This window comes from Phaethon lepturus, unplaced genomic scaffold, assembly GCF_000687285.1.
Source record: "Phaethon lepturus isolate BGI_N335 unplaced genomic scaffold, ASM68728v1 scaffold315, whole genome shotgun sequence".
Classification (NCBI taxonomy): domain Eukaryota; kingdom Metazoa; phylum Chordata; class Aves; order Phaethontiformes; family Phaethontidae; genus Phaethon; species Phaethon lepturus.
The window spans coordinates 10,935-27,984 of NW_010540937.1; the positions used below are offsets into that span (position 1 = coordinate 10,935).

Below are 17,050 nucleotides of genomic sequence, written 5' to 3' on the forward strand. Positions count from 1 at the left end.
ATCAAGCGTGAGCAGCACATTCAACAACCTGAGATCTCTCTAGTATGTAGCCATGGAAGAAACTGATACAGAGCAGCAGTAAAGTGTGTGTATATTACCTAGTCTTCTGCTTGTAACTCTATGAATATATTACATCCCTCCCATGTAGCATGCCCACTAACCTTTGATCCAGACTGTCTGTTGTAAAAAATAGGATAGTGATTCTATTGTAAGATCACTAAAGAGCTTAATGAAAGGGAGAATAATTTATTTGAAATATCTTTAAAAGCCTGTGTTTCACTAGGCCTTGACAGTATAGGTTTTGAATTTTTAATAGCAGTGCTTGATTTTGATACTCTGGGGCATTTCACAATTTTTAACCCTCATGAAACATTCCTTAAAGTGATAAAATGCATTATACCTATTTTGACTTTATCACGGCCACTTCTATTTCAGATGAAGTTATGAATCTTCCAGATGTCTTCTCTGCAGCTAGCTCTAACACAGTTTTTTAGCATTGTTAATATATATCAAACACATTTCACTGAGAGTTAATGTAGTCCTTGAAAATTAATTCTTTACTTAAGGGAGGTGTTATCCTTATATACTCTTGAGAGTGCTGCAGGTAATCGTACTGTTTTTTTGCAGTTTCCTCTGGCATACAAAATTTCTAAGTCTTGCCAGAAAAACTGCAAGACATCCTTGCATATCCTCTGAATGTAAAAAGTAATACCTAACCAGGTGTTTCAAGGTCTTAGCCTGAACAACTGCTTGTTCTTAGAATTATTGACTTGAGTGATTGTTTCTTTTCTGTGTTGATTCCCACTCTAACGTCCTTTTTCATTCATGTAGTGTGGTGCTTCTAGACGCTTTTGTAAGCATCCTGGCTCTGGATCTGTCAGAATCAGTATATGGAGCTGATACTGCTAAAATGGAGTACAGACTGGTGAGTGGAGAGCATGGTTTGATCACTAGGGTGAACATATTAAATCGTAAGATACCCGTAAGTACTAACAGCACATTGTCCTCAATAGAGCTCAACAAATCATACGTTGAACATTATTTTCTGCATTAGTCAGAAGCCTGAAACGCTCAGGTTTACGTTGCAACTCATTAATTCATAGTTTTACATGGTTTTAAAGGCTACAGAGGGATAATGGTTTTCCATATAATAAAGAACCATGTGCATTTTTGCTGAGCACCTCAAAAAATGTAAGGTTAGTGAGGTGAAGACTTATGGTTTAGGGTAGAGAGTTTATGACATGGATTATAAAAACAGTGAGTGTGGAGCAAAGAAGGCTAAGTACAAAGAAATTGGTCTTTGACTAAGGCAATGTTTTTTGCATGGAGTAAGAAAGAAAATCAAGTGAAAATGTTTAAAAATATTGAGGTCTGATGTGAAATTTATAATGTGACTCTTCTACAAAGGAAATAGCATTTTCTTTACGGCCAGCTCATCATTGACCATTTGTCTGACTACAGTTTTACTCCAGCAGTCTTTGAGATGATTAAAGAGGAACTAAAAAAGGCTTACTTCAAAATGCTCATCAAATCAGAGGTGTTAGCCAAATGAGCGTCAGTGGGGAAAGGCTTAATTTTAGGGTAGTGGTAGAAAAGAAAGCAATCATCTTTGTTCTTCCTATATTGTCATAGTAGCGTAACATAGTGGCTTGAGGAGCTGCCTTTCTTTTTATCAGAAATTACTGTGCACTTCTTTGCATAGTCTTGTTGAATATAGTGAATGCCAGCACAATAATTGTATGTGAGCACAGTTTTCAAACTGTGAAATATTTTTGCTGTATACTAAGTACTAGTACTAATGATCAGGTGCCAAAGGCTAACATGAATTCACATATAAAAAGTTATCCTGTGTATTTTTTTCTTATAGTTGCTTGCATTTCTTCTATCAGCAGCACCTGTGTATATGCACTTGGAAGTTAAAATTCCTTGTTAGAGGATTATCAGATCTTCTGGATAAGTGTCAGCCAGAGTCATTTCCTTCACAGAGTTCCAGCCCAGCTGCCCTTTACTTCTTTCTTATTGCCATTGGTCTCAGATAACTCACATTTCGTGCTCTTTCTTTATCAATTCCTCTCCTCCTCTCTGAAAGCAAACATTGTTTACACTTGGGTTATCATTTAGACAGTTTTTATTTCCTTTCTTTTTAAAAATGTTGGTAGAGAAGAGGAGATACTTGAGGCCTGCTGCTGCAGAGGTGCATGTAAGTAGACAAAACTGATATTGCCTAAGATCACTGTCAACCAGCAAAGTTTCTGCTTGATTCAGAAAGGATAGCTTACTGGGATCAGAGCTGCTCTGTAGCCCAAAAGAGCAAGAGATACCTAGAATCTTCTTCAACAGACTGAGGGAAACCACACTGCTGGGTCTTTTGAGAAAAGACAGTAGCTAGTATGGTATGAATATGATCTGACATCTTATTTGATACTCATTGGATCTGATCACATAAATACTCTGATAGCATTGTGTTGATTTTTCTCAAAGGAGAAAATTTGCTACCATATTATTCTGCTAAAATATGTAACTGAAATGGAGAAATACTTTAAAAACTAAAAACCCCATTTTCAGTTAAATAGAAAACTAAGCCACCAATATTTACCAGTAGTCCATATTAATTTGGTAATAACTATTTGTGTCTGAAAAGTGTTAGCTGCTTGGCAGTGTTCCTTTAGGGACAAAAATTGACCGAAAGTTACTTTCAAGAAATATCCTGCTTTGTAAGGACATGTGATAGTGAAAGGTTGTATTGTCTTCTGTGCTCTGATGTCTAATGGCTCTTTGAGGCTACCCTGCAAATGACCTGGGGTGGGGAAGAGAATGGTCATTCATCTGGTTGTCTCGGTTTTGAAGAGGTACTATCAATGGATATTGGTATTTACGACTACGTTATCCCCCTGGCTCATAACTTGAATTTTAAGTGAAGTTATGCAGTAGATTTCCCACACACAGATCAAAGGGGCCATACAGCAATAGCAAGGAGGAGAGAAGTTTTTCAAGCATTGAAAGCACTGGAGACTTGTGTCTCCAACTAAAGCTATCATTGTACTACTTGTGCAATGGATCTCATTTTGGCTTTATTTCCGTAGATGAAATTGATTGTACTTAAAAAAAAAAATTAAGACTGCCTGTTGTGAGTTCAAGAACAGCAGTATTTGTCCTTTTTTCAGGATGGCAAGAGGGTGCATATTTGCCTGTAACTGTAACAAATTTTTCAGCTTCTGTAGATACGTGTTACCAAAGGCTGTATGAAGAAATTGGGTAGTCTGCAACTAGTGGTTGAATAGTCTAACATGTAATAGTTTGGGTTAAGAACTACACCAACTTTGTTGTGTGCACCCATTCACTTTCGAGACAACACCTTCTGGACAGCAGGTAAGAACTAGTGTGTGTGGACCACTGGATGCTTTACTCACTCTAGTTACATGACTGAGGTAACTGTTCATCTCAAGGAAATAATGAACCCAGTACCATCTTCCATGTGATTTGAAGATGACTAAAACCAAAGTGTCAGGGAAAGGCAATTCAGAACAAAATGGTCTGTTCATTTACATGTAGAATATGAACGGTTTTCAGTGGTGCTATGGCAGAGCTGCAGCTAAACAAACAGCTGAATTATACAACAGTGTTCCCAAGTCCCACTTTGGGTTTGGACAATTAAGAGTTAAGGAAAACTCAGACCAAAATATGATACAGTCCCAGGTCTGGGACAGCACTTCTGGCAGTACAAAGTAATTAATTCAGTAATCCCAGATAAAAAAATTTAATCTTTCTATAGAAACAGTGCACTGTTTTACAAACGCGTTCATTTGGTTTTCAGTAATCCTTATTGATTAAGTACAGCGAGTGTTACACAGAGCAGGTCCCTCCCCCGCCCCTCCTTGGTCCTTTTGTCCGGGACACAACAACTGAAACACAAAAGGCACCAAGCAAGGACTTACTCTAACAGAACTTCAATATGACAAGACAGAGATCAGAAATGATTACAATGTTAAATATCATCCTAACAATCTGAATTGTTACGTAAAATAATTAATTTCTTAAAAAAACAAATTTGGTGTTTGACTTCTCAGTAGTTACAAATCTGGGAAGGTTGAAATCAGCACTGCACATTGAGTTCATTTACAATGGTTTGAAAAAACTGCAGCCTTTTATACATGGTTTATACAGGTTTGTTTGTGTGTGTGTTTTTAAAAAAGTATCAAAACTGTAGAACTTTCAAATATATTTACATTCATCTGTTAGTTACAGTGTTATCACATACAGCCTTTTCTCAGTGTTTTTCATGCACACAGTGCATGGATTTGTAGAAACAGAGCTTCATACCTTAAAACAGTCATTGGAAATCTCAATCAATTTTTCACTGCCTTAAAATCTAAAATTTGAATAGAAGGATGCTTGATTATTACACAAGCCATTAAGTATTTTGAGAGTATGCATTATGTCTGTAATGCATACTAGGTCTTTAGATGCCTTCTTCCTTTTCTAAGTCAAGAATCAACTTCCAGTGCACATTACACTGTGGATTTATTCTAAAAGAAAGAAAAACAAAAGGAAAAAACCCCAAACCTTTCCAGGCTGACTGTCTTCTACTAGACTAGGATGATTTCTCTAGGCTTTGGTACAGAAAGGTACAGGGAGGTACTAGTCCATTAAGGTAAGTGAATTCCCTGGGAATCTTATAGAATGAGATGAGAAAAAACAGTGTTTTTTCTGCAAGGTGCAGGATGACCCAGCCAAACATACTGATATGGCTATGAATCTTTAACTGCCTTTAACTTCCTTGCCTCGTGCTCTATGGGAGACCTACCATGGTGCAGGTGGTTCCTCTGGCAGTAAGTTGGAAGATAATTGCTGCACCTCACTGAATTCTACATACACTGAATTAAGACACTGCCCCACAGCATCTCCTAAATTTGGACTCTTTTATCAGTAGGAGTAGGGGAAAACGGCAAGGAGGGAAGGAATTAACTTTTCTTACTGTGGTGGTGTTTTTTCCCTCATGAGCCAGGTAAGAGTGCTCACTTTGGGTGTATGGAAGTATATGGCTAAATCTTTGTTTCTACTAATTCTAAGCTAATTTGAGACGTGCGAGATTGGTGGTGGGGAAAAGCATTTAGATTTACATTTAGAAACAAACAAAAAACCTGAATCAACTTTGTACCAAGCTGGTAAAAGCAACAATACAACACAAAGAAACTGGGTGCCGTAGGAGTTTCTCCTGACTGAAATGCTGTAAGCAATAGCTCCTCAGTTAAAAGCACTGCAGAGGAAGCTTTCTGGATAGATGGGAAAATGTAGAAGCAACCCTTGCGAGCCAGTTTGGAAAACAGGAGCTCTGTTTGCTGTGGGACTGCTTCACTTGTCCGCTATCTTACTGTGCGGCGCTCTTCCTTAGTGTCCTTAGGTTTTAAAGCAAACTTCTCAAACGTCCTGTAAAAATTCAATTATCGCTAATTTTCATAAACATAGGCTAGTAGTTTTAAAATATATGTATATTTTTATATATGTATATATTTATATGCCTATATATCTATCTAGTCTAGATAGATATATACTCAGATCTATGCACAGCAAGCCAAACATACAAAAAATAAATACTCTCACCCCTCTACTATATTTACAGAACAGATCTTATAATCCAGATTTTGTTAATAAATATTTCTAAACAGCCTGTACAGAATTTGTTTTACTTATGTTGATGGATAGCCACAAAGCATAGTCAACATATTTACAAAATATCTATAAATATAGTCTTAAAATAAAGCAATAGCTACTGAACTTTCAGCCTGGCTGGTTATGTACATTGAGTTAGTAGCTCAGCTGTCGCTTATTCACTATCACAAACGGGTAGTGCAACAAGTTAAAATGTGTATAAAAGATTATACATACAAAACTCTCACATCCTTTGGATGTTTGCAGTTCATTATAACTTTGTGGTTACCCTTCTGCAACATAAATAACGATCAAAAAGGAGCAGGTTCTGTGATCCAAAGCAGGTTTGTTCACGGTGGTGTCTGGAGCAGCAACGTCATCCTCATGGCAACCCATCATCTTCTAAGCTTAATGCTACACGCTGTGAAGGGGAAAAAAAAACCCCACACACTTGAAGAAATTTGTGACTTGTGACACTGTTGCTAACTTGTATTTCGTCTTAAAAATCTCATTGTTGTCCCTAGTGTATTAGTGACAAATCCATTTTATGCACTGTTTTCACTGTTTTTTTTCCCCTCAAATGGGGTCACTTGCTCAAGTGTTACTAAGGAGGTGTTGGAAGGTTGACTTCACTTGTGTATTGGAAAAAGTTCCTCGTAGGGGATGACACCTTCTCTAGTGTGATCTTTAGCAGCATGCTGAGATAATATAGGGCACTGCCTGTGTGCCCGCCTATAGCAGCTATATTGCCTTCACCCATTACTTACAGATCTCTATGCAGTTGTTAACTACCAGTGCTTCATCCCATCAGGGCTGCTGCTTTGAAGGAGGCTCCTTAACAGACAAACTGCCATGCAGAACAGGTCCCCTCTCTCCTGCGTGCGCAGGACTTACTATCAAAATGAGTGTTTGCTCTTTGAAAAGCTTAATCTTGCCAAGGCAGATTTCCTTAATTTCTTACAGAACCTCATTCACTCCTCCCTTACACTGTTATATTATGGAGAAAATATTCTCCCTGGTTTGTAGAGAAACTTAAGATAGTTTAGACATTTGGTGGCAGTCTAAGCACAGATATAATGCAATCCAGCAGATGATAAGTAATCAGCTGTCACATATTGAGGTTTTGAGATAGGTAGCTTTACACTTGCCAGCTTACTACATATATTGATTGGGACAATTGTTCCCCATTTGAACAGAATATCTTACTATATAGACCAGTATATTCTAAGACAATTGCATGAGCTTCTGCCTATTCAATTATTATTAAAGAATTTCTGTTTTTTGTCATTATATGGCAAATAACCAACACTGTAAGTGGCTAGAGGTAATTCTATATCTAAACTGTCAGCAAAATCAATCTTCTCCATCAGCAGTTTCCTCAAATACTTACTGCTGGGTAGACATGTCCAATTTGGGCAGTTCGCCCAATGTGGATTTCGTCTTCATCTTCCTCCTCTGTTGTCTTCCTATACACTGGATTATCAAAATTCATGCTTTTAGTATTCTTCCGTTTCCAGTTCCTCCAGATGAGGTATCCCCCCATGCATAGCAAGCCAATGACCACTGAAGAAAGGGCAAAGAAAGGGCTGTGAGCAGGCATGAATCTGCTGGGATCTTCCCATGTAGATATCCATCCTTGTACAATTTTCTCAAAGCCAGGCTACTTTTCCCCATTTCTGCAGTTCGTGTACTCTTTCCAAAAATCGGAAGAGTGTATTTACACTAGTGTTTTGGAATGATCTCCTTCAAAGGTTAAATCAAATCAGCTCACCGACAGGAATGACGATTCCAATTACAGCTGCCGTCACAGTTGAATCAAAGCCTTGGTCATTATTTGCATCTGTAATTATAGAAGTTGTTCTGATCATTTAACTAATTGCTGGTTTTAAAGCCATATCTAAAGAATGTTTTATGTTAGTAACCATGTTGTTCTGCCCATCAGAAAGCTTTTGTAATCAACGAGTTTATGAAAAGTTTTGTAATAAAATTATTATGGAGAAGATAAAACACATACACACACAAATCTGGGCTGGGCTGAGCTGTTTCTTCAGCTGATAAACAGCCTGGCCATAAAGTGCTGCTGTCCTCACAGGATTGCAAACTACACACCAGGAGAGTGCAGCTTGTTAAGGAAAGAGCCGAGTACAGCACGATCGGATAGAGAAGCTCTAACCAGAAATAAGTGACTGTACTTCGGCCTCTAATTTTCAAGCACAAAGGAGGCCAGTTTTAAAAACCATGACATTTAATGGAAACTCCATGCATAGATCAGGGGATGCTGAATAGTGCTCTTAAAAATCCACAGTAGAACACTTTCTGGTACTGACACAATTAATGATTTATTGAGCTGTCAGAAAAATAATGTAGTTCAAAGCCATCTGCACAGCTTTTCTTTTTAATTATTTTTGTTTTTATTTACAGCTAAGGAGTTAGTCAGACACATGTATCACTGCATTGCTGTGATATGCCTGCCTCAGCATACAAGAATGACCCCAAAACTCAATATTCTACTTGGAGAAAAACACAATTATGGGGAAAAATAATTAAAACAAATAATACACTTTTCAAGTTATATACTTAAAAATGTTTGATCTGAGCTCTTATAATAGGGATCAGCATAGAAAATTTATTTTTGCTAAAATACCAGTAACTGAGAGAGGAGGAACTAACTGTAGTTTGTCTTTTGATAGACAATTCATGGCATTTAAAAGACCATTTATCCTTTTAAATACTCCCCTGTGGCAGGCTGTTCTATTACATAGTTATTTACTTAATAATAAGCCAGACTATTTCAAATGTGGACAATTAAAGCACCTTGCCTCCATGGCTTATTAAAATGTTAACTGCTGCATTGGGAAGAAATTTGCACAAAAAGAACTTACAAGAATGTATTTTAAAAATTGGATTCTGCTTTCCCACATGTAGTACAGAGTGCGCTGCATCACTATTCCTACAAACAGGCACCCCAGTCAAACAGGGGTAGTTTATTCTGCTTTCTAGAGCAATGGGAACTGCCTATTCTGCTCAGTGAAACATTTAGGGGAAGAAAGTATTTTACTGTTTTTAGAGCAATCTAGATCTGTTTGAGGTCTTGAATGACAGTCCCGAGGAATAAAGTCTTCTCTCTGCACTAGAGTTTGTGTGGTTGTTTTTTTTTTTAAAAGCAGTTCAGCTTTTCTGCTTTACCTTGGCAGCACGATCTAGAGGGATTACCTGTTAGCACTGAGATGGTAGGTTGGAGTTTCATTACACACTCATTATGTAGGGTGAATTTGAGGAAAGTCTCTTAGTGCTCTCCAGTGGGATACTTTTCTCATATGTAATGCAAACCTTCCAATGTATATCATGGATCAGGCCACACTTAATATGCAAAGAACAGCCATGCAAAGCAGAAGCAGCTTGTCTTGGGCTATAGTAGTAAGTGCAAATGTCCAGCAGGGCTAAAGCTGGACAGGAGGCATTTTTGACCCACAGCTTGTGCTACATCACGTTAAAAATTAAACAATTAAAACAGGTGAAGCGCCTGTAGAATTATCCTTATTATGGTATGCAGCACTACAAACAGCACTGAAGCTGGGATGAACTAGCATTAGGCACAAGGCAAGGACTAGTGTGAACTCGCAGGGCCTCATCTCTAGAGTTTGTTTCATGTCTGTTGGATGAAAACCTGATGTAAGTTCCTCAACGTCCCAAGCAACTAGAATCACATCGGCCATCGTAACACAGATGTCTGCAGAGAGGGGACCCAATGTCTCCCGCTATACAACAGGATGCGCCTGCATCTGACCTGTTTGTAACTCAGATGTTAGGTCAGGTCTCTCTCTCACTCAAACAGTGCTTGAGTTTTTGTGATACCATATACATAGAGAAAGAAAAGAGGAATATCATTCTCTTACAGTGCTGTGATAAGTTGCTGTTTCCCGTGGTCATCTCAGAATCTATCAGAATGGATGTGGTGGAATGTAAATGAAATCTTGGGGTGGTAATCGTAGCTTCTGATACAGCTTTGGGGACGACTTCAGTGGTGTTATTGGCACTGCCAAGTACAGTTGCGATGGTCGTGGTACCGGCAGTTTGGGATGCTGCGGTTGTAGAAACCAGTACAGTAGTTGAAGCAGTTGGAAGATCTGAAAAGCAACAATGAAATTTGGTTAAAGTAAGTACACAAAGCAAATCACAAACGGTGATACAAAGCTGGGGAAGGATTATGTTTACTGATTAGAAGCATAAACTGGATTCCAATTCTATTTACCAGATAGACTATTGATAGTTCTGCCTAAAGCTACAGAAATTATTTCCTTAAGTCAAGCTTAATTTATTAATACTAATAAAGCATTCTGGATGGAAGGTAGTTAAGAAGTTCAGAAACTTGCGGGTTTTTCAGTACCTCAGGAACTATTTGCATATTACGGGAAAACTACATTGAAACTACTCGTCTCTTCAGGATATTACCAGCAGTGACTGTGGCCTCTCCAGATCCAGTATCTATAAGGCAATAACGTGGCAAATTTTAATGATTTATTGACCATTCACACTTTTAGTGCTGGGCCTTATCCCTTCTTTCCTCTTCCTGCTGTATCTTTTTCTGGTTGTGCTTTCAAAAATACACAAGCTTTCAATAAAGGACACCATAATGCTGTGTTCAGAAGGCAGCAAGTAGCGGAATGTTAAAGCTAGTGTTTGTGTTCCACCATCAGGAAACACATTCACTGTAAATATGATTTTGTTGGAATAGCAAAACAGTGATGTGACTGTATTTACCTTTGTAGCATTTTTTCATGTCGGAACCCAGCCACATATTGTCAGGACAGGCACATGTATACTTGGGAGAATGGGGAGAGATCTGAGGTGCAGGAAGACACAAATACTCACAGCCTCCATTTGGTTGGAGGCTGAGCTCACAGGAGTCTGGAGCTGTTCAAGGATGGAAGAAAAGACAAGTTATTTTTCTAATTATTTCTTGTTCTTGGCAAAGAAATACCAGGTCCTTTGAGAAGACTCTTCCACTCCCTACCTCAGTTGGGCTGCTTAAGCATCTCTACAGTTCAGAGTAGAGTGAAACCTTACACACTACTATAAAAACTGCCCAAATATATAATGAATGGCAAGCATCACAGTAACAAGAGTAACTCACTGTTACCAAACACGCTAATTAAACAGCTATTAACAAATTGCAGACCTTTCAATAAATGCGGCTGCTAAATTAATTGTGCAGGAACTTCAAACATTAGCAATTGACTTCACATTATTACCTGTGCTTTTGTTCTCATCAAGAACCATCAGGAAGCATTTCATTTACTAGCTCAAATAAATCTGATTTAGGGCCGTGATACCCTGAGGATGTGTCTTACCTTTGGGCTGCTTTAATTCATGAAATACCACTATGTCATGAGGATTATTGAGATTTTCTGCCAAAACGGAGATGTCCAAGCCATTCAGTCTGTTTGCACTGAAGATTGCTTCATTCTCCAGGTCAGTCCAGAACACTTTGTCCTGCAGGAAACATATACGATTTCTGACCCAGCCCTGCTCAAATCCAACTCAAACTGGATAAAACTCCGGTAGTCACAAAGTTAGTGCACTGTGTTCCTACCTTGGGGCACTTTTAGTCCATCCTACTTCTATCTGCAGCTTTTTTCTTTTTTGGACACTGTCCTTTCTAATGTTCAAAAGCACAGCAATCCTACCTGCTTGTAAAGTGCTTAGTAATGCTGAGTAGCTATGAGACTGAGATAAAAGAGCAGAAATTTGGTTAAGTACAGAAAAGCTGCAGCCATTCTGTTTCTGAACCTTTAAAAAAAAAAAAAAAAAAAAGATGCGGTGGATCACGAGCAGCACCAAAGGGCCATACTAGAATCTTCTGTTATCTCTGATGGTTTTTTTTCTCCTTTCTAATACAAGACTTGCATTAAACAGGTATCTATGAAGAGGCCGGTGCCTAGAGCACACCTGGAAGATGAGTATCTATTTCTCTTTTTTATTAATATTTCTTGCATGGCATACTGTGATTGAAGATGCAAAATAACTGGTCAATGAGGTACACCGGAATTGCAGATATCAAACAGTATTTAGCTGCTTGGTCAGCTACGTATGCTGCTGCCTGCTAAAAACCACACGTACTTCAGTAAGGAAAGCCACATTGCTGGAAAACAAGGGCGAATTCTCAAAAGCAAAAGGGTTGTCTGTTTGTCTAACCAGCCATTCAGATGAGGAAGGGTGTACAGAGGTTAAATAACCCAAGAGATCCTTCTGAACACTGCTGATGAGAATAAAACTCAAGAGCAGCAATGTCTTGGGGAAACCTGTGCCCAAAGTTAGATGCCTGGATATCACGCACATTACACAGGAGGAATAAGGGTTTTAAGGAAGAGGGTTTTGGAGTCAAAAGCCAACCTAGTTAAGTGAAATGAAGAGAAAAGAAAGGAGGCTGGCACATGCCTTGACAGGGAGCCAACCAGACACCTTTCTCTGCTATAGCTTACCTAGAGTGAGGTGCCAAAGTTGAAGCTTTTCTTCTCATATTCATTTAAATGGTCACAGGAAGAACCTTAGCTACCAGAGAGACTTCACTGCCCCAGGCTAGTGATACCTGGCAATCCTCTAACAGGGGAGGGAGAGTGGAAGAGCTGGATTATCTCTCTGCTTCCACCCAGGCAAAGCAGGGAGTTATGTCTTCCATACGTCTGGAGTACTCCTGAGATAGGATGGGGAACACAGTTCTGAACACATGCTTTAGATCTTAAGCAGGAGATACAAACTGCAAAGAAGCTGTTGGGCATGGGCCCTGCCACTGGGTAACTGTGTATAAACTAATGGCAGAAATGTGGATGCCCATTTATGTAGGAATTTCTGCAGATCTCAGCAGGTCTTAGTTTTTTCCTGATGACATTTGAGGGTCTGAACTGTACTATTTAATTAATTACTGCACTGCTTTTAGTAAGGCTGCAGTGTGACACTGAATAGTACAAGAGTACTGAATCTACAAGACTAATTGGGTTTTCAGTGGAACATACTCAAGTAGGAGTCAGAAGCCTTTGTGAAAAGAGGCTTATGTCTTTGTAGGACAGAGCTATAATTTTGGCAACAGGGAAGTTTCTTTGATGTGTAGCAGGGTTTTTGTGTCATAACTGGAGCAGTTCAGCCTGAAACAGAATTACCTGGCCCTTTCAGAACTAGGTGAACAAGCACCATTTTAATGTGAAGTCCCCAACCTCAGCAATGCACTGGTGCACGTTGACTGCAGGGGGAGCCCTGCCAGCGTCTTGCTGGCACAGACACTCCGGGCTGAAGCCGTGAGACTCCCGAGACAGGTGAAAACGTTTCTGAGGATACTTCTGCAGGTGCTGGGATAGACAACAGAAACAACTAGCCAATGCAGCAAAATTTAAGGGGCCGTCCTCCCTCGAGGGTTCTGTTGGCACCAGAAAATGCAACACAGGTATGCAAAGATGGTGTGAAACAAAGCTGCTGAGAGCAGCAGAGTGCTCCACTGGGGGCTGAGAGGCCGCTCGGAGCCCACAAAGTCTGGCTTTCAAAAGACAAGACATTTTGCAGTGTCACTCGGTGAATGGTTGTCCCACCTGCTGATCACAATAAGTGGCTTCTCCCTTCCCTTGCTAATAGTTTCGGCCTTTGTGTGGACAGTTGTCTCAATTCAAATCAAGGAAAACCCCTTACCCCTTCTCCAATTCTGTGGGAAGGCTTACGCTGGGCACCACCAGCCCCTCACGGATGCACTGGTCCTACATTAGGTAAAAGCATGAGACAATGCATTGCTCCTGATTAAGGGCTTTAGAAAGCTATTTTCCCCACTGAACCACACCAGGTTAATCTGTTTCTATAGCAGCGAACGCCCTCGCTGAGCTTTCCGTGCTATGCAAAAGGCAGAGCTTTTAATCAAGAAGAGCTCTGAGACTTCTTGCAGTCTCCAGTCTGTTCTGCATCCGTTTTCGACTCTTACCTCAAACACTGCTAAGCCAAAAGGATGGCTCAGATCGTCAACAGAAGAGATCAGAACTTTTCTGTTGCTGCCATTGAAATCAATGCAGGACAGTGAATGCAATTTGGAGTCTACCCAGTAGAGACGCTGATTCAGCAAATCTGAGAAGTGAAACACAATGCACCAAAATTACACACAACTCCTGCAACTCTTTTTCTCTTGCCCAGCATGTTTTTCCTGCTGGCAGCATGACTAATCTCTTTATTATTGGGCCTTTCTTTTTTTTTTTAACACTAGTTCTGATTTTGAATCAGTGCCCAGATATGCTGGGATAAGACCCTATAAATAAGATTAAAAAGGAGGAACATTCTGGAGAGGGTGTGTGTGTGTGTGTGTGTGGAATGCCTGACTGACAGCTTTGTACAATGAAGATCTTTTGTTACCAGGAGGAGCAAGCCAGCAGCAGCTTGGGCTTCCCAGAGTCACCCCATCAGTGCCTGAGGGAGAAGCTTCATTCATCTCAAGGCTATTTAGTCCTTGGTCTCTTGTTGGAGAGCAAAAACTGTGATTCAAATGAAACACATCTCTGAAGGAGCTGTGCGATTTACACATTTCTAGTGAAGAAGAATCCTGGGTCCAGAAACCCTTTTTGTGCTGCAGGCTGGGGGAACACTGGTGGTGGGGACACTCCTACCACAACCAGCCAGGTTTTGGGGAGGGTGCAGGTAAAAGTGGGAGGGAAGGATCCAGTGTTACTTAGAATGCTAAGCACTGAATTTCTCTTCCTGGAGCAAATTCACTCATTTTGGATGAGATAAACAGAATGCAAGTGGATGAGTGCCAACACAAAACAAGTTCTGTAATAAAACAAATCATTAATTTATTTCTTAATTACTAAAGAATAACATTATTTGTTCACAGCAGTAGCACTGCAACAATATGCATTGGTAGCAGCATTTTCTCCTACATCCTTGTCGTGGCCAGAATTTTCAAATATAAAACCAAGCAGAGAACCTCACATCCATATGGCATTAAGCATATATGGCTGCAACTCCAGAGGAGGGTGTCCCCTGCTGCCCCATGAGCACAGGAAACCTCCTTTCCACTCCTGCAGCTTGGTGTGGCAGCAAGAACGACCACAGCCCTGTGTGGGCCGGCAGGATGCAAGATATGAGCCAAGATGGGTTCCATCTCACTACCACTACCCAGAGCGGCTGCGCAGGCATATTGATGGGGAATGGGGTCTGCAGGCTGCATCTCTTTCCTTGATGTACTGTGCATTGATCAGTCCAGTGGCTGATCTTGCAGGTCCAGGTCCAGAGTTGCTAACAGCAAGGACTCTCTGATGCTTCCTGCATGCTCTGGATGCAGCTCTGCACCCTCCCCAAAAACTTCCCTTTGCCTTAAGGCACACCTAAGAGCACCTCAAAGCTCCTGCAGTATGAGGTTCTGACTGTGGCAAGACTTGCTGCCTATGCTTGCTACTGAAATAAAAACGCTCGTGTTGATGAGACGTAAGTGACGAGTATTTCCAGGATTTTTGTGTGCAGGTGCCTTTGCGCATTTACAGTTTTGTTTTCCTATTTAACAATAAAAATAAATGTATGTCAGCCACAGTGGATGCTGTAGCTCTAGCCTGGGCACTTACCAAGTGTGATGCCATTTGGCCACTCAATGTTGTCAGCCACCAGCACTTGCCGCCCCACACCATTCAGGCCAGCTTTCTCGATCTTAGCTTTGTCTCCCCAGTCAGACCAGTACATGAACCTGAAAGAGACAGATGCAAAGAAAACTGTAAATTGGACTCTAGCATAAGAAATCTGCATTACTAATTGGAGTAGGAGGCGTTCCTGTTATGCAGCCCCTCAGCCACTTCAGTTTAACTCTGATATGGACCTAGTGGGGCCACATACTGTCCCACAGGGTATTCTGCCACAAAACTTGCACTAGAAAGCAAAATCTCACCTTAATAACCCCATGCAAACTATCTCCTGGTGTGTCTGCCAGGTATGTGGACTTCACTTATCCAAGTATCCCACAAACATGTCAGACAGACTACTTAATTTCCCAGCACAACTTATGTGCCTGGCCCAGCTTAGGCCCAAACAACACATGACCTGACCGTTATTTTCAGAACTTTCTTAAGTTTTAACAGCAGTGGCCTTGCAAAGAGTTGGTTGAACCTTCTCAGCAGTCCCATTTAAGTTCAATGGCTCTATCTATCCTAAAGGGCATCTGAAGTCTTGATGAGATGAGAACCGCTCACAAGTTTGTAAGAGGGAGAAAGAAGACTGGAATGTCTCTGTTGGCGAAGGAGGTGTTTGTGGTCTTTACACCTACCTCTGTGTGGGATCAACAGCAATGGCTCTTGGCTCACTGAGGTCACTGTTGAAAAGCGTCCTCCTCCGGCTCCCATCTGCAGTGGCCACTGAGATGGTCTTGTTTCCAGAATCCGTCCAGTAGATATTCTTATGAACCCAGTCTATTGCCAGTCCTTCAGGAGAGTTCAGCTGGCTGTCTATCAAAATCACCTGCTCAGCTGTGTCACTCGCTTTGTCTATGTAGGCACTGCAAAGACAGGGTTGTCACTGGACAGACACACGGCGCACAGAGGGCTGTGCACATGTGCATGGGCTTCGACCTCAGCCAACTGCATGCCAGGTAGCACCACTGCACCCCCATGGAAAGACAGTGCACATGTGGCAGCATGCTTGACACAGAAACCCTTATAGATACATGCTGCAATCTTCTGCTTTATCCTACAACTTGTTCTTATTTCCCTGTACCTGGATGGCAGGCATTTCCAGAATAGGGAACTGTTATTTTATTTTTCTACCTGCTTCCTGCTATAACTGCACAATTCAGCAAAACATCGATTCATGGGATTTATGGACATTAGAAATATAATCTCCAGTGCTCTGCTGAAGAGAGTCGAACTCAGCATGCAAATAAATGTGCTTAAATGTATTGCAGAATTAGGACCTGTATAAATAATTATGATTCATCAAAGGAATTCATGGAGCTGTACTAATTTGCCAAGTGATCTCCTTAGATACAAAGGAAATGTTCACTAAATGTCAGTGGCAGCCGCAAAATCTTTCAAAACACTAATGAAAGGCAGCAAACTCCACATGGAAGTTTCATAAATAACTCAGTGTTGCTCCTACAAACACACAGGCTGATTCTGCTCTGTTGCCCCTGCACGAATATCAGTTGCACTTAGTGAACTGAAATGGAGTTATTCTGAGTTTGCATCAGCATTTCTAAGAGCTTAGTCTGGCTCTTAGAGTAACTTCTTACATCTTAGAAAAGTTATAAAAGCACAGAAAGTCATTGTCCCCCTGCCCCCAAATATTTGAAACTGCAAGATGGTTTACATCTCCTTTTCACTGGCCATCCTGCCTTTGGTCATGGAATAAGAAGGTAAGTCATACAGGAGCTGAGCTCTCAAGTATCAGATTA

At 40.5% G+C, this 17,050-nt stretch overlaps 1 protein-coding gene across 1 annotated transcript; it reads right to left on the reverse strand.

Moving 5' to 3' along the window:
- Nucleotides 1-5,497: 5,497 nt before the first annotated feature.
- On the reverse strand, nucleotides 5,498-16,157 carry LOC104621148 (low-density lipoprotein receptor-related protein 8-like). Its single transcript, XM_010287564.1, has 9 exons — nucleotides 15,929-16,157; nucleotides 15,237-15,355; nucleotides 13,610-13,749; nucleotides 11,001-11,142; nucleotides 10,411-10,563; nucleotides 9,546-9,776; nucleotides 7,421-7,489; nucleotides 7,040-7,212; nucleotides 5,498-6,070 (listed from the first exon to the last, which is right to left on the reverse strand). Exons 2-9 carry the CDS (start codon nucleotides 15,349-15,351, stop codon nucleotides 6,032-6,034), a joined length of 1,062 nt encoding a protein of 353 aa, XP_010285866.1. The 5' UTR covers nucleotides 15,352-15,355; nucleotides 15,929-16,157; the 3' UTR covers nucleotides 5,498-6,031.
- Between the last annotated feature and the right edge of the window lie 893 nt (nucleotides 16,158-17,050).

What these genes read in the sequence shown, in the direction of transcription:
- LOC104621148 (XM_010287564.1), bottom strand. Translation starts at nt 15,351, where the DNA reads ATGTACTGGTCTGACTGGGGAGACAAAGCTAAGATCGAGAAAGCTGGC. An exon ending in CAGCAACTTATCACAGCACT is followed by an intron (nt 7,490 to 9,545) that starts GTAAGAGAATGA and finishes CTATAATTACAG; the next exon opens with ATGCAAATAATGACCAAGGC. An exon ending in TTGGACATGTCTACCCAGCA is followed by an intron (nt 6,071 to 7,039) that starts GTAAGTATTTGA and finishes TCCCCTTCACAG; the next exon opens with CGTGTAGCATTAAGCTTAGA.